Consider the following 25761-nt stretch of genomic DNA (forward strand, 5'->3'; position numbering starts at 1 on the left):
TAGCCAATAGCCTATAGATAATTAATTGCAGTGCATAATACATTTTGCGAGATTGTGTTGTAAGATTCGGGAGCCGAAATGCAAGAAGACTATTATCGAACATGATCGAATCCCCAAATGAAAGCGCTGCTGACTTTGATTATTCCGCCGCTATCTTCTAATTACGGAGTGGCGGCTCTTGCTTGTATCAACACTATAGCGTCCTGCACCTAATCAACACCTAAGGAATGGGAACGAACCACAAACTAGAAAATAAGAATTAAGCACTGGCTTGCACGTTCAGCGAAACTGCTTCCTGTTCCCGGTGCTTATTAATGGCCAAGTGAAACGCCGGGTTCAGCACCTCCGCGCGCCCTTCTGATGAAGCTCCGGTGTCAACGGCAGAGCAATAAATAAGCAATAAAAGTAGTGCGGGAGGAACTACGAGGAAAAAAACTACCCCATTCCTCTCCTCTATACTACTACAGCCCAAGAGGGCCCTAATTCTCTCTTTCTCTCTCTCTCCCCCTCTCTCTTTCTCTCTCTCTCGCTTTCTTTTTGCTAGTAGTAGTGTAAATAGACGGTTGTTTTTTCACTTTCATAAAAACAATAGAGGAAATAAGACAAAAGACAAACGCTCTGAGACCATCACTGCAATGAATACATTGTCCAACCCATATTTTAAAGAGTCAATATACCCTCCTATATTTTAAGGGTCCATTCCCATCCATTCTGGAACGAGTCCAGAACATTAACTCTGCATGTCGAGATGTCCACGTTATATTGTTCTGTGACGGTGCTTTTGAAGGCAAGAAAATAAAAATATCCCAAATCTGCCATTAAAAAAATGTCAATGGCGGAATAATGAGGCATTTTCTCTGTCAACGTATTCGAAGAGAAAAGCAAAATGATGTCACGTGCTCCATTTTCATGTAGAATGTCTGGAAGTTCAAAGTAGCATCCTCCGTGTTGTGACATGTTTCGAATGTGGAACAGGTGTATGGTGTATGCTCCTGCTTGACAAACTCAGTTAAAACTCTTTGCTGCAGTCAGACCCATTCAATATAAACGCTGTGTCCCGTAAAGACAACGGCCTATACTTCCTAAACGCTTTCTCCTATTAAGACGCCTAGTGTGCTCTGTAAACGTGTTTTCCTTTAAATATTGTGTTTATTGTAGCATGAAGAAACTTGGACACCGTAATAGTCAACTGAATTGCCAATAATCATATTGAACATATCAATCAAGTAGATTGAGTTGATTAAAACTATAGTCTGACTTGGTCGTGAGGCAAGATAGCCTAATTGCAGAACCGTTGTCGGTTTCTCGGTGTGTGTGTGTGTGTGTGTGTGTGTGTGTGTGTGTGTGTGTGTGTGTGTGTGTGTGTGTGTGTGTGTGTGTGTGTGTGTGTGTGTGTGTATCCTTTCTTGCAAATCTTCTGAGAATGATCCTGGGATATTCGGCAGGTCCTTACTTTGAAAAGCGTGTACATGTGTGAGTGTCCGTTATGATATGAACTCGACTAGTCTTTCGGTTGGTCCTTGTTTTGTTTCTTCATTTTCATCCTCCGGTTCTGGAACCAAATCTTAACCTGCCGCTCCGTCAGGTTCAGCGCGCGGGCCACCTCGTGCCGCCGGTCCCGCGTGAGGTACATGTTGAAGAGAAACTCCTTCTCCAGCTCCAGCGTCTGATACTTTGTGTACGGACACCGCTTCTTCCGGGAGGAGCGTGCGTGCAGCCAGTTGGCCGATGGGTCGGCTGGAAGAGAGAGAGAGATAGAGAGACAGACAGAGATAGAGAGATAGAGAGAGAGAGAGAGAGAGAGAGAGAGAGAGAGAGAGAGAGAGAGATAATGTTTTAGAGACTGATGGACAAAGTTATTTCACTGTAAGCCCTCATCCAATATACAGTACAGACCTCTAGGTTCTGAAGCTGAAAATGTTCTGAAAATTATATTTTGGTGACCAAAGTACCACCAGACATCCGTAAAGTGTTAAAACGTAAAAGCTTTTCATTTGTTTAATTTCTATCTATCTGGTCACATCCATAAAAGCAATACAATAACAAAATCTGCAATAGGTGCCTACAATGGGATTAGCGAGGATAGAATGACTTTAGAAGTGAGCTCTATCTGCACATAGATAAACATTTTATTGTCACCCGCAAACCCATTCCTAAGACCCATGAGTAGCTAATGCCTCTGAACTCTGGACAATGTATGGAGAATCAGGTCTGGACTTTGTCCATGAGTCACCCAGACGCAAGAGGGAGGAAGAGGAAGAGAAGACATTTGAATGATAGGGGACATGGTGTCACCGTCCAATGTAGCTCCAACTTATTTTTAGTTTGCAAAAAAATATATTGGCGAAAGAACAAAATAATCTTCGCCTCATTATCAAGTAGGCCTACTAGTGCAGTGCCTGTTCAGGGCGTGGCTGTTCAGAGAGAGTGCCCTCTTTTTTTTCAATTGCTTGGCCCCTGGAAGTGCTGCTTGCAGCACTGCATGTGGAGACCCACGGTATGGCTGCTTGGCACTCCCTTGGGTCCTCGGTACTACATCCGTCAAAGTAAAGGTTGTTGATATAGCACCACCATCTGGCCAAATGACACCAAATTCGACAATGCACTCCCTTGGGTCCTCAGCATTACACCCGCCAAGTGTGAAGTTGATCGGATGACCGGTTCTCGAGATATAGGTAGCGTAAAGTTTGTTGTTATAGCCCCACCCTCTGGTCAAATGGCACAACATTTTCAATTGCACTCCCTTTGGTCCTCAGCAACACACCCGCTAAGCATGAAGCCAATCGGATGACCGGTTCTCGAGATATGCCACAGACACGCACTATAGCACCAGCACCCAGCCAAATGGCCTCATATTGGACACTGCACTCCCCTGGGTCCTCAGACATACAACCGCCAAGCGGGAAGCCGATAGGATGAACACTTCTTGAGATATGTGATGGACAGTCATGCACTATAGCGCCACCATCTGGCCAAATTGCACAAATTCAACACCAGGTTGTCAGCAATACACCCATCAAGTGATCTTGAAGCTAATCAAATGAAAGGTTCTCGAGATATGCAACAGACAGACAGACAGACAGACACTCACACACACACGCAAGACAGAGATTCCTTCCTTTATAGTTATTATTAGATGATAAAATCATTAGATCATTTTGACTAAGACAGCCTTTAAGCCTCACCCTTGCCTCACACAAGTGAGCAGAGAAAGATGAAAACTCTACAATTTGTATCCACACCCAGCCTGTTCTCCTGACCAGTTGTCATATGGATGGAATGATATATATTATCTTTGTAGTCAGGGACATGATAGAAACGGTCTGTTGTGCCCACTTGTTCAGAAACTATTTAAAAAACTGAAGCCCCTTTTGTCCTCATAAGAGACAGCTTTGTTAGGTGGCTTCAGATTTTAGCTTTTTTCCCATAATGAATTGCAATTGACATGAAACCCTCACGTAGGACCCTTTCAATCCTTTGGAGCAGTTTTACGTCATAAAGGTTTTGTGTCTAACATGATCACATGCAATTAAGACTGCTACAATTCTTGACAATATTGCCCATCTGTGTTGCCTGAGAATATTTCCCATGTATCTTTGCCTTTACATTATTTATGTAACTTAGCTGCCTAAAGCCCAGCAGATGGAAGACGAGGAGTCACTGTCCTCTCCAACAATGTGACCTTGTAGTGCAGAACACTGCATGAAATGATGCAGGGGGGGGAATTATAACTTTGCTCAAATAATACTAATACTGGGCACCCAAGTGGCGACCCATGTAACACGCTGCGTGGTGAAGCGGCCAACCCGGGTTCGATTCCCGGACCCGGCGTCCTTTGCCGAATGTCTTCCCCGCGCTCTGTCTCCCGTTCTTCCTCTCTATCTCTCTCTACCGGACTCCCCGGTAGTACAAACAAATAAAAATCTATCAAAAACATAATTAAAAACAAAATAATAATAGTAAAACTACTAATACTTACTGTCTTCTAATACTTAGACGATACTAATACTTACTGTCTTTTACTGTTATGTACTTTGCTACTATTGTCTATACTACTATCCACTACTGTATGCACTATATGGTACTATAGCTATACTACTACCTACTATGCTAATATGTCTATACTACTATCTACTATGTCTATACTACTATCTACTATGTCTATACTACTACCTACTATGCTACTATGTCTATACTACTATCTACTATGCTACTATGGCTATACTACTACCTACTATGCTAATATGTCTATACTACTACCTACTATGCTACTATGTCTATACTACTATCTACTATGCTACTATGTCTATACTACTACCTACTATGCTACTATGTCTATACTACTATCTACTATGCTACTATGGCTAAACTACTACCTACTATGCTAATATGTCTATACTACTATCTATTATGCTAATATGCCTATACTACTATTTATGAACTATGCTAATATGCCTATACTTATATGCACTCAAGCCCAGCACTGCTAGACGAACAATACGACTGACCCTTACCCGCCAGAGGTTGACTTGTTGTACACAATTTGTAAGTAATGTAATATTAATTCTAATAATGATGATAAAACATCAGCAGCTTTTCACTTACTGTATACAATATGATGTCCTGTACCATATTACCTATGTGCAGTAATTATTAGTGCGTGTGCATGCACGCACGCACGCACGCATACATACAAACACACACACACACACACACACACACACACACACACACACACACACACACACACACACACACACACACACACACACACACACACACACACACACACACACACACACACACACACACACACACACACACACACACACACACACACACACACACACAGAGACAGACAACACACACGCGCGCCCTTACAAAGCATCATTGATGGTTCGGTTTGCTCACGTGGTCAATATGAATGTTTTCTCAAGGTAGTTAAGGTTAAGTGAGATGAGTTGTAGTAACAAACACAAAACTGGAGAACGGAGGTTCTTTGGTGAACCCCCAAATGCGGTATTGTCCTACTTCTCAGATACGGACGGTATTCCAGTCTGTCACATCATTGTAGTGAAGGGACCTGACATCCAGATGGAAAATGGATTCCTCATAAATCACTCAGAGAATGAAACCTTTGAAATTGCAAATGACAGCTTTGGAAAAATGCGATTGTAAATTTAGAATCTCTCGAAGAGACATTCTTTTCATTGTGAATATGATGATTTGTAGCCATGATTTATTCCCACAGCTCTTTCTCTCCCCCCTCCTTTCGCCCTCAGTCCATCTATCTTGTTCCTTCACTCCACCCTTGTATTTCGGGTTCAGCCCGATGTAATTAGTGGAGTATGGAAGTCGGGGGAACGGATGAAGATGGTTAGAAGCTGCTCCTCCTCAGAGCAGCACTGAGGAATCTCAGCGATGAGGGCGGCTTGCGACACGTTCGCTTCACACAGTGCCCTCGACTGCAGTCCAAAACATGGTTTCCAAATACACTGAAACAAGAAGAGGAAATCCACCATTTCACCCTATAGGTGACCCATAATTCTGATGGGTTCCATCCATATAAAACTAGGAATAGGTAGGTTCACGATGGGACAAACCTGAGACCCATCTAAAGCCCCTATGTTAAGTCATTAGGTGACTTCCCAGGTACCATGCAATGTAGGGTAGGGTGAATAAAACACTGCAGCTAGTAAGATAGTAGTCAGTCATAATAAAACACTGCAGCTAGTAAGCTAGTAGTCATGCTAAGTAAAACACTGCAGCTAGTATTGATTGATTGATTGATTGATTGATTGATTGATTGATTGATTGATTGATTGATTGATTGATTGATTGAAAATGTTATTAATAGATTGCAGAATGGGTACAATACAGTACGGCTCAATACACACAATTGTTAAGGGGATGCAGACCAGAGAAAGACTTTCATCTTGTTTACATCATCAGGGTCCCCCATTTTCAATTCATAATGAAAAGTAAGCTAGTCAGTCATAATAAAACACTGCAGCCAGTAAGCTAGTAGTCATGGTGAGTAAAACACTGCAGCTAATAAGCTAGTAGTCAGTCATAATAAAACACTACAGGTAGTAAGCTAGTAGTAGTCAGGCTGAGTAAAACACTGCAGCTACATTTACATTTAGTCATTTAGCTGATGCTTTTATCCAAAGCGACTTACAGGTTCTGTACGACAAGTCAGCAGGAAGGGTACGACTCTTACAACTGAGTAACAATGTTCATCAAACAGTGCTGACACTTGGGTGCTGCAGTGATGAGTGTATAGTAGTAAAGAAGACATATTAGTATAGTAGGAAGAGTGCATGATAGTATAAGATAGTAAGAATGTTAGTTTTAGACAGTAAGAATGTTAGTTTTAGTCATGCTGAGTAAAACACTGCAGCTAGTAAGCTAGTAGTCAGTCATAATAAAACTGCAGCTAGTAAGCTAGTAGTCATGGTGAGTAAAACACTGCAGCTAGTAAGCTAGTAGTCATGGTGAGTAAAACACTGCAGCTAGAGGGAACCGCTCCCGCCTACCTCTGGTCAATGGTCTCTAACTACACACCCTCAACCCTGCATCTTCTGGCCGCCTCAGACCTACTCCTATCCAAGCTCCGGGAGGGTCATCAAAGAGAAGTCGCCTATTCTCAGTGCTTGCCCCACAATGGTGGAATGAACTACCCACCCCAGTTAGGACAGCCGAAACCCGCCCAATCTTTCGCCATCGACTAAAGACGCACTTCTTCAACCATTATCTGAAAAAAATTAAAAATAAATAACTAACCTTATACTGTCATGCACTTGTCCTAATAAACTAACCTACACTGTAGCACTCAACACTTTGATGAACATTGTTACTCAGCTGATAGAGTTGTGCCCTTCCTGATGACTTGTCGTACAGAACTTGTAAGTCGCTTTGGATAAAAGCGTCAGCTAAATGACTAAATGTAAATGTAATATTAATTCTAATACTAATACTAATAATGATGATAAAACATCAGCAGCTTTTCACTTACTGTATACAATATGATGTCCTGTACCATATTACCTATGTGCAGTAATTATTAGTAATTATTAATTATAAGCTAGTAGTCATGGTGAGTAAAACACTGCAGCTAGTAAGCTAGTAGTCATGGTGAGTAAAACAATGGAGCTAGTAAGCTAGTAGTCAGTCATAATAAAACAATGGAGCTAGTAGTCAGTCATAATACAACACTGCAGGTAGTAAGCTAGTAGTCAGGCTGAGTAAAAAACTGCAGCTAGTAAGCTAGTAGTCAGGCTGAGTAAAAAACTGCAGTTAGTAAGCTAGTAGTCAAACTATCATTACACATGGGTAAAACAGAGTCCATTCTCTTCAGTTCAAATAACAAACTCAGCAAGACAGACGGCTTCTCAGTTACAGTGGGTGACAATATTGTCAGAAGGAAAGATAAAATTACATACCTGGTTTCCATCCTAGAGGCAAATCTTTCCTGTGACAAAATGGCATCCAATGTAATCAAAAAAGTCAACCAACGAACTAGATTCTTGTACCGGATCTCCTCACTGGTAAACAAGAATACACTGAAGACTCTGGCAGGAGCACTCATTCAAGGGTACTACGACTATGCTTGCACCTCATGGTACCAAAGCACCTCAAAAGCGCTAAAAACTAAATTACAAACATCACAAAAAAAACTGGTCACACTACTGCTTGACCTTACTCCTAGAACCCACCTCACCCCTGCCCACTTTGACTACCTAGGATGGCTTAGAAAAGACGACAGAGTACAGCAACTTGCAATGGGCCTGGTCTACAAGATACACTACACCACTAAGGTACTCATGTACATGTCAAAATACTGCAGCTAGTAAGCTAGTAGTCATGCTGAGTAAAACACTGCAGCTAGTAAGCTAGTAGTCATGCAAACACTGCAGCTAGTAAGCTAGTAGTCATGCTGAGTAAAACACTGCAGCTAGTAAGCTAGTATTCATGCTGAGTAAAACACTGCAGCTAGTAAAAGCTAGTAGTCATGCTGAGTAAAACACTGCAGCTATAGTAAGCTAGTAGTCAGTCATAATAAAACACTGCAGCTAGTAAGCTAGTAGTCATGCTGAGTAAAACACTGCAGCTAGTAAGCTAGTAGTCATGCTGAGTAAAACACTGTAGGCCTACTTTTGTTGTAAATATTGGCAGAATAAAATACTGTTGGCTGGGAGCCTAAAACCATGGGCCAGATGTATTCAATTAGCCAACACAATAGCCTCTAAAACCAGTTTTATGTTTTATGTTTTTATGTTGTGGGGAAACAAAACTATTAGCTTACTTACTGAGTACCGCGGTCGGAGTTCTGGCCGGGTTCCCAGCGAACCCGAAGCAAACAGGGGCACGAAACAAAAAGCCTTAATCTACACCACAACATGGGGTTACCACAAAAGCATCATCCTCTATGGATTCTGCAATCACTTGGCACTATTTTGTTTCCTGGGGTATTACTATATATGCTGGAGCCGTTTCACTGGTAACTGGTAGCTGTTTCAAAAAGCTGCGAATAGCTTTGCATCCACTACACTAGTGGCAAGTATTTCATACACCTTAATGTACAAAAATCAGAACTGCCTATATCTGGTTCTCTTTGTCTAACAGCATGGGAAGAACATTGAAATCTAATTTCCCTGCTGAGACACGTCAGACCCGAACCCCAAATGGTTAACCGCTAGACTAAACGATGAGTGGCCATTAGCTGACTGACCGAGTCTCGCGGTCAGAGTTCTGGCTGTGTTCTGAGCGAGCCAGGCAGCTTCAGAAAGGCAACATACAGAGACCACAACAAATACATCAGTCCTTGTGTGTTTCCTATGCTTGATTTTTCTCTCAGACTGGCGTGTTATGTGAATGGGCCCCAGTGCATAGTACAGTGCCATTCTTCAAGAAACACAATAGTTCCAAGGTAGTTCACATAGGTCTGAGAGAAGAATCAAGAATCACAAATATCTGAGGACGGTTTTATTCTGTTAGTCGGAACATTTGCACACTGTGATGCACGCTGTGATGTGGCTTGACATGTGTTGAGGGTCCTCATGTGCTCTGTGTCTCAGGCCCCGTTTAGACGGAAACGCTAGCAGGTGAATCCGCAAAAATATTTTTTCGGATGTGCCTTTCGTTTATACGGAAACAGCGTTTTTACGGGGTGAAACCGTAAAAAAGTGAGACCACCTTCCAGGCTGGAATTCCTAGAAACGCTAAACCTTTGCGCTCTCATCTAAACTGTCAAACCGCATAAAACGATGACGAAAGGGTTGTCAAGGCTCTCGTCGCATGTACTGCTTACATCACATGCATGCGCCAGTAGCCTAGAAGCGTAAATAAAGCATGTCTGATTCTATCCATGGCGATCACCTGAAGGCTACATTGGCAGTACTTTTAAATACACAAGAATCTGTCCCGCGGCGTGACTGGACCCACTGTCTGTGAGTGACTCTGCTTTGGTCCAATCACATTCCCCACCCACAGTCTGCGAATCAGAGGCAGAGTAGGGCGGGTCTTCACAGCACGTCATGTGACATATGCGCCAATCGTGTGACAGCGGGGCTCCGTTGTCTCGAGTTGTTACAGCCTCGTCTGCGCAGAGAATTCCATCCCAAAACGCTTGTCTAAACGCAAAATTTAAAGTGAAACCGTAAGACGACTTTTGCAGTTTCTGTTCAGACTCTCTCCGTCTAAACGTAGCCTCAAGCTACAGAACTGAAGCTGTCTGTCTGGAGCTGCCTGCCTGAAGCGGTCTGACTGGAGATACCGAACTGAAGCTGTCTGTCTGAAGCTGTCTGTCCTCACCACCCCAACAACAGCCTGTTCAAGCTGCTGCGGTCAGGCAAACGCCTGCGCACACCAGCAACTAGGACAGAGAGACTTCGGCTCAGCTTCTTCCCCCAGGCCATCAGAGTCTTGAACACTGAACTCTCCACACACATGAGCACACACACAACACACACACTGTATACGCTCACACACTAGCAGTCACTTTAACATGAACACACACACACATGCTGCACACGCTCACACTTATGGTCACTTTACACAATGAAAAGGTCACTTTAAAACATTTAAAAAAAGAACGGAAATGGTTCTTGTATAGAAATAGATGGATATAGCAAGATAGCATAAGGATATATAGTATAACTGTATATTGCATAGTATTGTATAGTAGTGTACATAAGACCCAGTGCCTCATCCGTAGCTTAACACTGTATTGCACTATTGCAGGACCTTAGCATGTCTTTTACCATGCATTCTTTTTAAATGTATGTACATTATACCTGTTATGTCTTATTCTTATTACTTGTATTATTGCACAATCGCTGCGGGCATGACCACACGCATTTCATTGTATACTTGTATGCCGTGACAAATAAAAACTCTTGACTCTTGAAGCTACCTGACTGAAGCTGTCTGACTGAAGCTGCCTGACTGAAGCTGCATGACTGAAGCTGCCTGACTGAAGCTACCTGGCTCCCTATCTGAAGCTGGTTCTTCCTGACTGAAGCTGCCTGTCTGAAGTGTTACATATAAACAAAATTAGGCAACAATAAGAACATAATGAAAACAATAAAATACCAGAAAAAAGACAAATAAAATTGGTTGAAACAGGTACACAATGTACGAGGGGGGTTTAAGATTACGCCCCTAAACTGACCATAGATCAGATAGATTTCAGCTTTTGCTCGTGGGACCATAAGCATAAGCCAGTCATTTGAACGGCTTAGATATGGCCCATAGTTCCAATCCAGCATCATTGCAATATAAGGTGGTAGCTTTCCGATAATGGCCTTATAGATAAACAAATACCTCTCTGTCAGGGAAGACCAACCCACCTTATCATAGAGCACACAGTGGTGAGTGTCATAGCTATCATACAGTAATAAATCTGAGGGAAGAATGATAAACAGTGTCCTGGGGTGGAAGGAGCCCAACATAAATTACATCCCCATAATCTAACACTGAAAGGAAAACTGCTTCAACAATCACTTTTCTAGTAAACATAGGGAAGCATGGTTTTATTTTTGTAAACAAAGCCAATTTTTGGTTGAAGAAGCCAAATGCTAATGATAATGCTAATGCTAATGCTAATACCAATACTAATATTGCTAATGCTAATGCTAATGATAATACTATTGTGTAAACAGGAAAAAGGAAGTGAGTGACAGAGGAAGAGGCACAGGCAGAATCCTTCTTACTGTGACAACTCCCCTAAGTCTCTACAACAAACGGTTCATGATATATGAAAGGGGGCATGGCTTATTTCAATGGACAATGATGGAAATTAATTAATGCATAAATGTTTTTAATATAGGTATAGCGATGACAATAGGTTCACTATGGCATTTCACAGGAGGGCTGATTCCCTGAGGCTCTGCGCAAACCGGTGTAGTATCACTCTCTTGTGTTAGAATAAGAATAGAATAGATCTTTATTGTCATTGTTACAGTTGTTACAACGAAATTTAAAAATGCAACCCTAGGTGCTAGTAAAATAAATAAAAACAGTCCTAAACACAGTGTTAATATAAAAACAGGGTGGGGCGTAAATAACATTAATAAAACAGGGGAGTATAAAATATAATTGCACTATCTCTTAATGTTGTGTGTGTGTGTGTGTGTGCGTGGGGGGGGGGGGGGGTGCAAGGAGACTGTTGTTTTAAAATTTAGCTGAGTTTAGAGCACATATGGCCCTGGGATAAAAACTAAACTTCAGTCTGTTAGTCCGGGTGGGCATGACGCTGAAACGCCTGCCCGAGCGCATCCGCACGAGGTGCTTGTTGCCCGGGTGGTGTGGGTCCATCAGTATTTTTACTGCTTTTTTGAGGCAGCGGGAGTTGTATAGTCCCTCCAGTGAGGGGAAAGGGCAGCCGATGATCTTCTGGGCCGAGTTGACGACCCTCTGGAGCGCCTTCCTCTCTGCGGCTGTGCAGCTGAGGAACCACACATTTATGCAGTAGGTGAGGATGCTTTCCACGGAGCAACGGTAAAAAGACACAAGCAGGTCTTGTCTGAGGTGGTAGTTTCTTAGTACTCTCAGGAAGTAGAGTCTCTGCTGTGCCTTTTTTACTATCGCCGTGGTGTTGATTCTCCAGGTCAGGTCATCCTCCAGGTGGACACCCAGGAACTTGTTGACCGAGACTCTCTCCACACATCCCCCGTCGATATACAGGGGCTGTATGTCGGTCTTCTTCCTCCTGTAGTCCACGATCATCTCCTGGGTCTTTAGCTTGTTCAGCTGTAGGTTGTTATCCTTGACAGCTGCTCTATTTCATCGCGATACGCGGTCTCGTCACCTTTTGTGATGCAGCCCACCACGGTTCCAAAGGTATAACTAAAGGATCAATAGGTGGCTGCCAATTTTTTGGCAACATTTTACATTTCTTATTATATCTTGACAGTAAACGACAGTACTAAAATAAATTTGACACTGAAATGAAAATAAATCGTTCTGGTAAGGGGCAATGACATCCAATCAAATGAACGACCATGTCGAAGAATGATTGGAATGAGCAAGCTGTCTATCAAACCCTCTAGTCTAGTGACATACACGCTTGTTGCTACCTAGCAGGGTGTGGCTTTGGAGGCAACTTGAAATTGAAGTTCTGCCCAAAATCAACAGCCACCCCTTTAATACTGAATCTACTGTATTTTAATGGACTATGACGGAAATTAATTTGAATTAAATACTTGTTGTTGACCGATTTGCAAAATATTCCAAGGTCCCTGGCCATGTGTGCAGGCATTCTGCCTGGTGGAGATGGAGAGCCTCTGGGGAGCCTGCAATATGCCGTTGTATGTTTTTTTTCCCTTTTAGGGCAGAATGCTGAAAGGGAGAAATATCCTCTCTCTCTCTCTCTCTCTCTCCCCCTCTGTGCATGTGTGTGTGTGTGTGTGTGTGTGTGTGCGTTTGTGTGTAGGTGTGTGTGTGTTTATTTATGTTCCGATTACATTGCCAGAGCAATTTATAAACAAGAATATCTACATAACATTAACATCAAGCTGTATTCATGTTATTTAAAAAGGAACATTTGTACGTGACAAATTCGCAATGAAATACTTTTTTTTATTTTTTTAATAATTCATTCATTCATAATTAATTTAATTAATTAATCGTAATTTAATGGTTTCATTCCTGTGTGGAGCATGCAGCCTGATCTAAGCGATCCCTAGAAGGTGGAAGTAGCAGAGGTTGAAGGGATATTCAAATCTACATTGAGTATAATGTTGAGTATATGATGAGTATATGAGTATGTGATCAGTATTTGATCAGTATATGAGTATATGATTAGTATATGAGTATATGATGAGTATATGATGAGAATGTGATCATTTGATCAGTATATGAGTATATGATGAGTATATGAGTATATGATGAGTATATGAGTAATATGATCAATATATGAGTATATGAGTAATGTTATCAGTATATGAGTATTACCATTCCAGTGGTAGTTAATATGTTAATGCTGAACATTTCAATGTGTTCCCAATGTTCTTTTCCATTAAAACATTGTCAATGAGATTAAAGCTAGAGATGCACTTTCTACACAGTCCAGCCAATGAGATTAAAGCTATAGGAGCACATCCTACACAGTCCAGCCAATGAGATTAAAGCTATAGGAGCACATCCTACACAGCACAGCCAATGACATTAAAGCTATAGGAGCACGTCCTACACAGTGCAGCCAATGAGATTAAAGCTATAGGAGCACATCCTACACAGCACAGCCAATGAGATTAAAGCTATAGGAGCACGTCCTACACAGTGCAGCCAATGAGATTAAAGCTATAGGAGCACGTCCTACACAGTGCAGCCAATGAGATTAAAGCTATAGGAGCACGTCCTACACAGTGCAGCCAATGAGATTATAGCTAGAGAAGCACGTCCTACACAGTACAGCCAATTAGATTAAAGCTAGAGGAGCACTTCCTGCACAGTACAGCCAATCCTTTCCCACTGCTAATGCGCCATTAGAGGCATATTCAGAAAACTCCACCTGTTTTCTACCCAGAAGACAACACTGCTTCTTCCTCATTTGAGATTCAGTGGTGGTTGGAACACTGGATTTTCTGCATAACTGCCACATATTTGAAATAGTGATGGGTATCAGTAACCTCATTACAGAATAAATCATAGCCTCTAGGCGCCAGTATACACATGAGAACAGTCAAATTTCCCCTACACATGTTGTAGAAGAAGATCATCTGACTCAAATGGTGTCGGGCCATGTGGAACAGGATATTTCAGTAGTGCATACTCATACAGTATAATCTCTATGTTGTCAAATGATATGGCAGCCATCTTTGGTGTACCAATGGAGGTCACATGAATAGTTCACAATTATGGAACCCTAGCCCTATTTTCTATTTCCTATACAGCCACGTCTCGACCAAAATTACCCTGAACTTTTAGTCAGAAGAATTACATTTCACAGTAACTTCAGCCCATTGTTGTCTGCGTTTCCACCATGGTGTGCAAAGAAAAGACCCGCAAAGATTAGGCAAATTAGTTGCTGACTAATCACGGTTAAATGAACGGTGTAGAGTTCCCTGCAGACTCTTTTGCCATATATTGGTCCTCGCATTGAACAGGAATGTGCAACAGACCACTCTGGTAACTTACATGACATATGGCTCATAATTTCCAAACAAGGCTTGTATTAGATCTTCTCTATGCCCAAATTGCCTAGTAATCTTTAAATACTTGAACTGCAAATAAAAAAAAGATTGCTTTTGTAAATCACTAGATTTGTCAGCTTATAATATGCATTTCACACTGCAGGGCTTGTAGTGCAATGTTCTCTGCCCGAATTGCCTAGTAATAGGCAATAGTGATCTTTAAATACTTGACCTACAAATATTTCACCTGCTTAATTCATACAACCTTGTTGTAACTAAGAGATTTTCTGGAAAATAAAATCACTGCACTTCGGAAAAGTCCTTTTTTGGGGGTAAAACAGGGTCAAATTATGTCCCAGAACTTCTGCTTATAGACCCTGGTCCCCGAGGTGGAAACACAATGTTCCTCAAATAGTCCCTATACCTGCAGCACTGCTGAATGCCTAGTCAATGGGAAATAGTCAATGGGAACAAGATTCTGTCTGCAACTATAGGAACACTTTGGGGACATTTGCTTATTTGCCATCTTCCCCTGAGTTTTGGAGTTGTTGGAAAGTGTATTTCGTTACTTTTGACGGTAGACTAAGGGTGCTTTCTCACTCACCGTTTGGGGTCGAATCAGAGCCGGCTCGCATCAGAAAAGGTTGTGTCTGTCCTAGTGAGAACGCCCCCCCCCCTGGACGCGCTGAACCTGGACCGCTGAAATAGGTGGTTCCGGGTGCGCGCCAGTGGGAGCGGGGGAGGCTTTTGTATCAACTTGCTGACACACAACGTCGTTACTTGCTTGAATTTTGGGCAGATAAAACCACACAGCAACAACTGGACAATACCCACAAAAACGATATTTATGGGCAATTTGCGAGTTCAGACCTCAACCAAACAAGCATGTGGAGCCTCACAGCTGAGCTCAGTGGATGAAAACATGAAGCCACGTTACAAAGCACAGCACTTCCCTGGCTTGCATTAGGCCTGGCAATTTTGTTTGCCATTGCTATGTCTATACATTGGTTTCTTGTTCGAATGCAGTTATTTCTATTAGACCAGTGGTGCCCAACCAGTCGGCCGTGGTCGACCAGTAGATCAATGACATGCAATATAATTGCCACGAGCGATGGGATAATGTTAGCTGCTGAACAGGCTAAGCTAACTAGCATTAGCCGTTAGCTTAGCGTTTGCCATTGCTATGTCTACTATACTTTCTTGTTCGAATGCATTTATTTCTATAGACCAGTGGTGTCTCTAATGTTATCTAGCTACTGATAGCTCCCGATATCATCAGTTTGGTGCTGGCTGGCTAACTAACGTGAGCTAACGTTAGCTGCTAGCCACAATGATATACTGTTATACTGGCATATTCCATTCACGTTAGCATGTAAGCTAACAAAATTGGCGCAGATGAGACTAAACTCCGCTTTTGGTGTTCAATTGTGTTGATGTTAGTTTTTTTTCATCAACAAATGAGAGGCAGAACACACAGTGAATGTATCCGTTTTGTTTATTGCACGTTCTTTGCTGAAAAATAAGTGCTACAGTGGCTATACTAGACTAGTAATAGGCTAAGCTAACTAGCGTTAGCCGTTAGCTTAGTGTTAGCCCTGGGAAACGCTCAAAAGCGGACTCTACAACACCATCCATTCGTGAGAAAAGGGGGTGGGTTAATGGGTTATATTGACAAGGCTTGACAACAGAGGTTCAAATATAACTTCATATTTATTGGTTATTTGTTTATTTTATATCAGCATCCAGTCTCCGCCGCCCACCGTGTTAACACTCTTCCTGTTTACATTTTCGAGCGTGACATCATCGCCTACGGCAAGCGTACATGCTCAAAACGCAAACCGTAAAGAGAACCCGGAGCGAACCAAGACTGAAGTGTGTACACAAACTAGAGGGGGGAGAGGGAGGGGGGAAGTTCGCACCCTAACCCGGAATGAGGACAGTACGGACCGGAACGGACCCGAATGGTGAGTGAGAAAGCACCCTAATGGTCCGTATCCACTTCCATTCATTGTAGCTAGCATTCACTAGCTAGTATACTGTGGATGCAATGAGTACCCATCTTCTTGTCTGACTCTTTTGCATCTACTGTGAAGTAGGTTTCACTTAGTCTCAGTTAGCCACAAACGAATGCAAAATCAATGGGGACAAGCTCCTGTCTGCACAAGCACACTAAGTGGAACTGCATGGATTACGCTGAGAAAGGACTCAGGACCGATCGACAACACTGCTGGTAAGTAGGAGATAGAGCTAGGATTCCAAAATTGTGAACTATCCCATCAAATTATGTTGTTTTTCTAACCACTTTGTGTTTCTAGGCCGGTTGTGTCTTTCAACTTTCTAGCTTGTGATACTGTATCTCAAAGTCAATGTTGAATGAAAATGCCATGTCCCGTGTTCTATTTCTGTACAAATATCTGTTATGAGGACAATGAGTAGATATATATCACATTTACATTTAGTAATTTAGCTGACGCTTTTATCCAAAGCAACTTACAAATTGTGAACAACAAGTCAACAGGAGGGGTACAACTCTGGCTGCTAAGGGTAAGTGGTATTGTTCATCTAGCAGTGCCAAACTGGAGTGCTACACTCTGAGTGGATAGTAATCGACATAATAACATAGTAGGTAGTAGTATAGGCATAGGCATAGTAGCATAGTACATAGCAGTATAGACATAGTAGTAGGTAGACATAGTACATAGTAAAGACATAGTATAGTAGTATATAGACCTATAGTAGCCTAGTAGGTAGTAGGTATAGTAGCATTGTACATAGTAGGTAGTAGTATAGACATAATAGCAACTAGATCGTAGTATAGAACTAGTAGCATAGTAGGTAGTAGGTATAGTAGCATAGTACATACTACACAGTACATTTCACAGAGTAAATTTTACTAAAATAATTTACTCTGCGAAATTTACGGTGTAGTAGTATAGACATAATATAAACTATAGTAGTATAGACATAGTACATAGTATTTCAGGTATTGATGGAAGAGGTGTGTTTTTAGTCGATACACAGTGTGCTTAACAGATGTATGTGCTTATAGATACATTATTTATTTGGTGGTAATATCCACACTATAGCTGGCATCTTTATCATTACGTTCCACATCGGTGACCAAACCCTCTCATCTAAAAAACCTGATAAATGCAGAAGAACAGTGGGGCACATACCAGCAACTCCTTCTAATAGTGCTTCTAGGAACGCACCCGGATACACTGGGCTGATGCATCCCCCAGCTGTGTGAGAAGCGTGTGATTAGCCTACTTAACCATTACAGCAAAAGCTCTTGTGCTATTCCCAAAGCCACAATATAGTTGGTGAGTAGCACCACAGCCTATACTTGAGCCCTCAAGGATCAATGGGTCTCATTCTCCAACGGACGTAAGACAAAAGATTTGCTCTTAGGGCCATTTAAGACATCTTAGATTTTGGGATTCCCCAACCGTCCCTAAGCTTGGATTCTGCCTTATTTGGGAGGAATCATAGTGATTCCTTCATGTCAACTCTACAGGCCTCCTTGGAATTAATTAATCATAATTTAAATAAATATGACAATATTTGTATGATAGAAAATTACGCATTTGATGTTGGAAAAATAAATAAAATACAAGCTTAGGGACGGTTGGGGAATTCCAAAATCTAAGATGTCTTAAATGGCCCTAAGAGCACATTTTTTGTCTTAAGTCCATTGGAGAATGAGACCCATGTCTTTCAAACTGGGATCAATTTTATCTCAACACCAATACATGGCTTATACTTCGTTGGATTGTAACTAAGGCTGCATTGACACAACATATTTTTTTATAAGATTAATTTAGGAGACACCAATAGATTGAGTAGGATACCTATCGGACTTAATGAGAAAATAGTAGCCAATATGTTAACAGAGGTAAGCAGGTAGAAACGATGTGACAGTCAAATGGAGCATATAGTTCCAATTTGTCAATGTCATTGGGAAGCAAAACAGAAGCCCTTCTGGAAGGAGTTTCCCTGGTCTGAGTAGCATTGGCGGTTAACCAACAATTTGATAACATATACAGGCCTTGTAGCATATTTAATAATTGTTATAGTACCTCATAAAGTAAAGTTTTACTATTTAAAAAAAAATATATACATATAAATATTGGTCTCAACGTGTACTGTATAAACAGGAAGAACACTTGCAATCAAACGCTTCCCAGTCGAATAAAAAAAATAAAAAACAAAACAAAAAAGATATTTTCTTCATGTGTAACCTTGGCCTGTTAGCGACTATCATCAGCAGTAGGCTATAGCTACTGCCCAACCCCCCTCCCCGCCCGGATCAATGTCCTCTCGACTTTCAAACACGGGGATCGATTTCATCTCGACACGAATACCTGTTCCAGGGCAGCGCTGGTATAAGATATAAGAAGTGGAGGGCTTTGTGACACGTAAAGTGGGTGCTTCGCGTTCCCCAAGTGCATAATCACCTCCAAGACCATTTATTACCGCAGAGCGAAGCCTCGGCTTTGGCTGTCAGGGCGGATGACAAACCGATTGGAGAGGAGAGGCTGCGAGGAGAGGAAGGCGGGGAGGGGGTATCCCGTAACGGGGTTGAGGGAGGCGGGATGTGAGAGAGGTTATAGCTCTCTTTTTCCCAATGGAGAGAGAGGAAGAGAGAGAAAGAAAGAGAGGGGGAGATGGTGAGGAGGGAGGGAATGGGTGGTGCATGGACGAGGGGGGGCTAAAGGGGGGCGAATTGGGGAGCAGGAAGGAGTGAGAGAGGCACAGAAAGACAGAAGGAAGTTTGTGCGAGGGAGAGAGGTAGGGAGGGAGAGAGGGAGAGCGAGTGAGACATAAGAAAGGGAGCCGTTTGAAAGACAGGGGGGAAAGGGAGGGGGAGGGAGAGCATTTCTCTCCAGGCTACAGTTGCTGAGAAATCCAATCGGTCTGCGAGCCCTTCTCAGCCACATCAACTGTCTCACCTGCCACTCTATCTTGTGACGCAATCCTATTTTTATCAAGAGAAATGGACGGGCCTCGGGAAAAAGCATCAAAATTCCCGTAAAATCCATCCTGCAACGGCCTGCGGCAGACGGGTTGGGCGCGCGTGTGTGTTGTCTGTCTCTGTGTGTGTGTGTGTGTGTGTGTGTGTGTGTGTGTGTGTGTGTGTGTGTGTGTGTGTGTGTGTGTGTGTGTGTGTGTGTGTGTGTGTGTGTGTGTGTGTGTGTGTGTGTGTGTGTGTGTGTGTGTGTGTGTGTGTGTGTGTGTGTGTGTGTGTGTGTGTGTACACACCACTATGTGACTAAGGCTACCACGTTAAATGTGTGCGTGTCTCTATACGGTGATGAATGCCACGGCACTTGGACACAGCGGAGTGGTCACACACCAATATCATATCCCGCTCTCCCCGCAATTTCACCCTAATAGTGCCCGAAACTGACCTCTCGTATATCCAACGCCACGTTATTACATTTCCCGATGTCGTATTTTATCCCCCCTCTCTTTTTTCTCTCTCTCCCCCCCTGTTTCACCCAATCTTCTCAACAAGCCAGCAATAGCAAACCAGCAATTAATGGGGATGTTGGCTTGGTGTTATAACTTCATAAACTTCAGGGGTAATAACTTTAGCTCGCTCACAGGCCGTCTGTGATACAGCTTTAAGCACAAAGAGCGAAGTGTAATATCCCGACTTCATTAGGCCTACCTCCTTGCCCCAGTGTAGTTTCTCGTTTATTCTGGATTGTCGCCCGGGTCCCAATAGCAGAAAGGGAACTCTGTTTGCAAAGGGTTGTACAGTACTGTTTTGAAGGCTATAGCCTATAAACCAAGGAGGCCTGAGGATCAGGGACGGTGTTAATTTTACTACAGAAAATGAATTATGGTGTCGCTTGAGGTGGTCGAGCCGAGGTGGGGTGTTGTGGAGAGTATATAGCGAAGTGATCAGGACATAATAATAAATAACATAATACTATTACTACTAATAATAATAATAAGGAAAATTAGGAATATACATTTTTCATGGTGACTGATTCTGGATTTTCCCCAATAAACCCGAAAACCCTGGGGGAGGGAGGGTGTATCCGAGGATAGGAATCCATGTTGTTTAATGTTCTTGTGGTTGCTTACCAGCCCTTTATAGCTATTTCACAACATGAAGAACTCCAATATAAGCAGCCGAAAGAAGGAAAAAACCGCTGACGCACGCTCCTTTAAGATGAAATAGCCTCCAGGTCAATTTATAGTGATCTCTGACGGTTTGTACTAGGAGAAATCCGTTATGAACCGGGCGTAGACTAGACTAGGCTACACAGTGTGGCTATGTGTAATAATTCACAGTCCGCGTTGGCGAAGCGGGATAGCTAGCGCACATGAATGGATTCCATTCCGAACCGACCCACAACTTTGATGGATGGCCAGGTCATGTGCTGTAATAAGGTGTGTGTATGTGTATGTGTGCACGTGCGTGTATGTGTGCGCGTGTGTGTTTGTGTGTGTGTGTGTGTGTGTGCTCGCGTGTGTGTTTGTAAGAGAAAGGGAATTTGATGTGTAAAATATGAGTGATACGATTTCTGTTTTCCAGGGCAGTAAGACCAGCATGCAAGCCATACACCATGAGACGGAGTGCACAAGAAGTCAGTTACCAATAACGACCACACACGCACACACACACCTACACACACACACACCTACAAACACACACACACACACACACACACACACACACACACACACACACACATACACACACACACACACACACATACACGCAGCCACGCACCAGCCCAATGAAAGGCAATTAATAACAAATGTTTTTTCCCAGAAAACTTCATCACTTGCCATCTCTCCCTTCTCCCACCCAGAATAACTCAAAAACACAGTTTTTTCTACAGTTTCCAAACACTAAGTCCTTTATAGGCTGTATAATGTCAACATTTTGAGTTTTAAATGTAGTTATTAGAAGCGGGCATAGAAACAGAATTAGCCATCCTACACTCCAAAAACACATATTTTCTAACTGACAACAACAAAGTTATCATAAACTACACATAATGACAACCAGATAATTGACGACGGTGATGGTGGTTGTGTTATGTTTAATGGTATTGTCATTATAAAATAGAATAACTTAGAACTCATTCTCAAACGCTGCCCTCTTTAAAGTCAAAGTTACAAATGAATGGGTGACTGCTATGCATATAGAGACCCAATTCAAATAACTTTCGACTACACATTTATAAACAACATCATTTTGCTTAACTGCACTTCATGTTAAACCTTGTTTAATTTGGATAAAACTGTATATTACCGTTTTTATTTGTCCAAATAAAGATAGATGCTACTAAACGCCTATAGGGTATAGTCCTATCCATTCCAGAACTATCATGGTAGCCTAAAATAGTGGGGTAGGAGAAAAAGCTCTAGGATACAGTTCACGTTTCAGCACATACAGAATTTTTTTTAGTCCTCTGTCACTTTGGAGTGCATAATACACACGCCCCAGTGAGAATGGTCTCCTGATGAATTGAAAATGGGGGACCCTGATGTAAACAAGACGAAAGTCTTTCTCTGGTCTGCATCCCCTTAACAATTGTGTGTATTGAGCTGTACTGTATTGAACCCATTCTGCAATCTGTTAATAAAGTTTTCAATCAATCAATCAATCAATCAATCAATCCCTTTAACTCCAGAAAAAGACAGGAATCGGCTGGACATTCAACAATGTCAACCTTGATGTGATTCTTCCAAATAGTTATTCATCTCAGGTCTGAATATAGCCTACTGCAAACGTTTGATGCTTTGCCAGAGTTATGCGCCGAGGCCTCGGACTATTGAGAGGTAACCTAGCTCGGTTTGTGGCTGAGAGACGCTATAGCTGAGTGATTTACAGAGTTTAATGACTTTATTTTATGATTATGATTTTTAGCAGGAGGGAACGCAAATGTGGGCCGTGATATACAGGCAGTGTTTTCAACTGGAAGAGTGGCCTTTTGCCATAAATTATAGAATATTTTTTGTTTATCATTTAGTTTGCCTTAGATTGAAATAGTCATGGTTGACATTCTAATGACTGGGGTCTGAAGGTGGGATGAGATAGTGTGGGCTATGCCTCCCCCTTCTTTTTTCCAGAAATGATCAAATCAAAATATAAAGTAATTATCGCCTAATTAACGGTTCTCTTAACTTTAACCAATGCTAAACTCAAAGAAAACACCATGCTATATATTTACACTCCAGCAGTCCTGTTAATTATCAATAACTCAACCACTACAGCAGCTTCACAGGAGAAACCAACATCATAGGCTACATCACTCAATTAAAAAAGGCAATCAATTATGACGTAGTAAAGCCCCGGTTTCCAAATGCTAATAGACACAACTTTTTGAGGTATACTGCTGACTGGCGATTTTGCTTCAGTTGGAACATGGAGCGAAATAAGGAATGCAATAAGGAAATATGTTCGTCATATACGAACCCTATAGTTCATAGGTTAACACTATAGGCACAGTCTTGTGAACATTTTAAAAATTAAATAAAAAGCCGTAGGCCTATTGCCTTAACGCTGGAGTGTATAGCCTATATTCACCCCAATTCGGGAGGAGGGGGGGGGGGGTTCTCCGTTGGAGGTGACGGTGGATTTTTTTTAGTTGTGACATGGCTGGACAGCTAGCTGTTGACTGAAATGAACGGCCTTAAAATGCAATGGAGCGCAGATAAGCTGCTCTCATGCCCTGTCCCTGTGCCAACACTAACAAAACTCACTACAGCGGCCTAAAAAAAATAATACAACACAAAACCAGTTGGTCCCTTTCACATTTCACATTTAGACTTACACTATAAAGAGAGAGGTGCAAGTGAATTAACCTCCTATTTGTGCCATGATAGATAGATAGATAGATAGATAGATAGATAGATAGATAGATAGATAGATAGATAGATAGATAGATAGATAGATAGATAGATAGATAGATAGATAGATAGATAGATAGATAGATAGATAGATAGATAGATAGATAGATAGATAGATAGATAGATAGATAGATAGATAGATAGATAGATAGATAGATAGATAGATAGATAGATAGATAGATAGATAGATAGATAGATAGATAGATAGATAGATAGATAGATAGATAGATAGATAGATAGATAGATAGATAGATAGATAGATAGATAGATAGATAGATAGATAGATAGATAGATAGATAGATAGATAGATAGATAGATAGATAGATAGATAGATAGATAGATAGATAGATAGATAGATAGATAGATAGATAGATAGATAGATAGATAGATAGATAGATAGATAGATAGAGACAGACATACAGACAGACAGACAGACACACACACAAAACACACAGATAGACAGATAGACAGACAGACAGACATGTAGGTATAGAAATGCTACAACTATAACATGCACTTGCTAACAAAACATGCTACCAAATAAGCCTACATCTCAAATTAAACCATGTAGCCTAATACAGCAGCAAGGCAAACTTCAGTAGAGTTGTAACCAGTGAGCAACCAGAGGGGTTAGGCTTGGCTACAGCACTGCTAAAGCCTCAGTATTATGACTCCCAGCCTCTTTGTTCCATTTTTATGGCGGCTTTAAAAGGCTTTACAAGCCCTCTCTCTCCTTTCCCTCTACATCCTGATTTTATCACTTACTTTGATGCTCCGGCGCTTCTTTGTCCTCGGTACCTTCGCCAATGTCCTTATTATCGTCGAACCCGGTTGCCGGGATGATGGCGGCGGGATGGTGGCTCAGCTCGCGAGGAGCCCCCGTGGAGGACTCCAAAATGTATGTCGTGGTCTCGTGCTGCTGGAGCGGCCCGCCGCCGAGTTTCGCGGGCAGCTCCCCGCCGAGGTGACCCAGCAGCGGCTCGAGCTTGACCTGCCCCGGGACCGACTCGGCTCCGCGCGGGGCACAGTCAAGCCACGAACGGAGGTACCGTGTGTCCGGGGAAGGCACGTGCTGAGCCGGGATATATGGGTGGTATACCGCCGACAAGCCGTTGGCGGCGTGGTGTGGGCTAAACGGGCTCCACGAAGAGGAGAACACGGGAGGTTTCGGCTGGAAGCTACAGGACGGGTAGGACTCTGGATGCAGGGGATGCTCCGCGTGCAGCGCTGCGCCGCCTCCGGCTTGCCTCCCACCGCCGCCGCCTCCTGATGCGCTCGAGCTGGAATACTGAACATTGGAAAAGCGGCCCGTGTTCGAGAGTTCGTCGCTCTCGTGACTTATAATAGAGTCCACGTAATAGTTGCTCAAAGTTCCAGAAATGGACATTCTCGGACATTATCTGCGGACCGCTGTGTTCATTGAATGGAAAACATGTAGTGGGTCATAACTAGTTTCTCTCTCCCCCACTCCCGTCCCTCTCTCTCATACGCTTTCTTTCGCGATCTCTCTCTCTCCCTGTCGCTCTCTCTCTCTCTGTCTGGTCTCTCTCTCTCTCTCGCTATCTCTCTCTCTCTCTCTCGCTCGCTCTCTCTCTCTCTCTCTCTCTCTCTCTCTCTCTCTCTCTCTTCTCTCTCTCTCTCTCTCTCTCTCTCTCTCTCTCTCTCTCTCTCTCTCTCTCTCTCTCCTCTCTCTCTCTCTCTCTCTCTCTCTCTCTCTCATCTCTCTCTCTCTCTCTCTCTCTCTCTCTCTCTCTCTCGCTCTCTCTCTCCCCTCAGTGAGCCCCTTCCTTCAACTCGCTCGCGGAACAAAGTATAGAACGCGCGGGTTGCCTGATCTGTGCGCGAGGAGCGAAATGATTGGCCGGAGTTTTTCCTCGAGCCCTGATAAAGCGTCAATGGGGCGTAAATCAATTCCCGCACGCGGTCTCTCCCTCTCTCTCCCTCTCTCTCGCTCTCTCTCTCTCGCCCATCTCTCAATTTCTTTACCCCCCCCCTCTCTCTCTCTCTCTCTCTCTCTCTCTCTCTCTCTCTCTCTCTCTCTCTCTCTCTCTCTCTCTCTCTCTCTCTCTCTCTCTCTCTCTCTCTCTCTCTCTCTCTTTCTCTCTGGCTTGCCATGGTTCTGTATCCTTCTGAATAAATTGTCTTGTTTATGCAATATGCAAAACGAGAAGTCCGTCCATATATCTAGTCGGGGTATCTATCTATCGGTGCTGTCTTGGTGGCAAATATATAAACAGCTAAATTA

General features: G+C 42.6%; 1 protein-coding gene across 1 annotated transcript; it reads right to left on the reverse strand.

The window, feature by feature from the left end:
* Positions 1 to 1501: 1501 nt before the first annotated feature.
* On the reverse strand, positions 1502 to 24903 carry hoxb9a (homeobox B9a; the record flags this gene model as incomplete). The annotated part of the gene is made up of 2 exons (XM_084328499.1): positions 1502 to 1737; positions 24282 to 24903. 2 exons carry the CDS (start codon positions 24901 to 24903, stop codon positions 1502 to 1504), a joined length of 858 nt encoding a protein of 285 aa, XP_084184625.1.
* Positions 24904 to 25761: the final 858 nt, after the last annotated feature.

The sequence above is a fragment of the Notolepis coatsorum genome (genome assembly GCF_963971535.1).
Source record: "Notolepis coatsorum genome assembly, chromosome: 14".
Lineage (NCBI taxonomy): Eukaryota > Metazoa > Chordata > Actinopteri > Aulopiformes > Paralepididae > Notolepis > Notolepis coatsorum.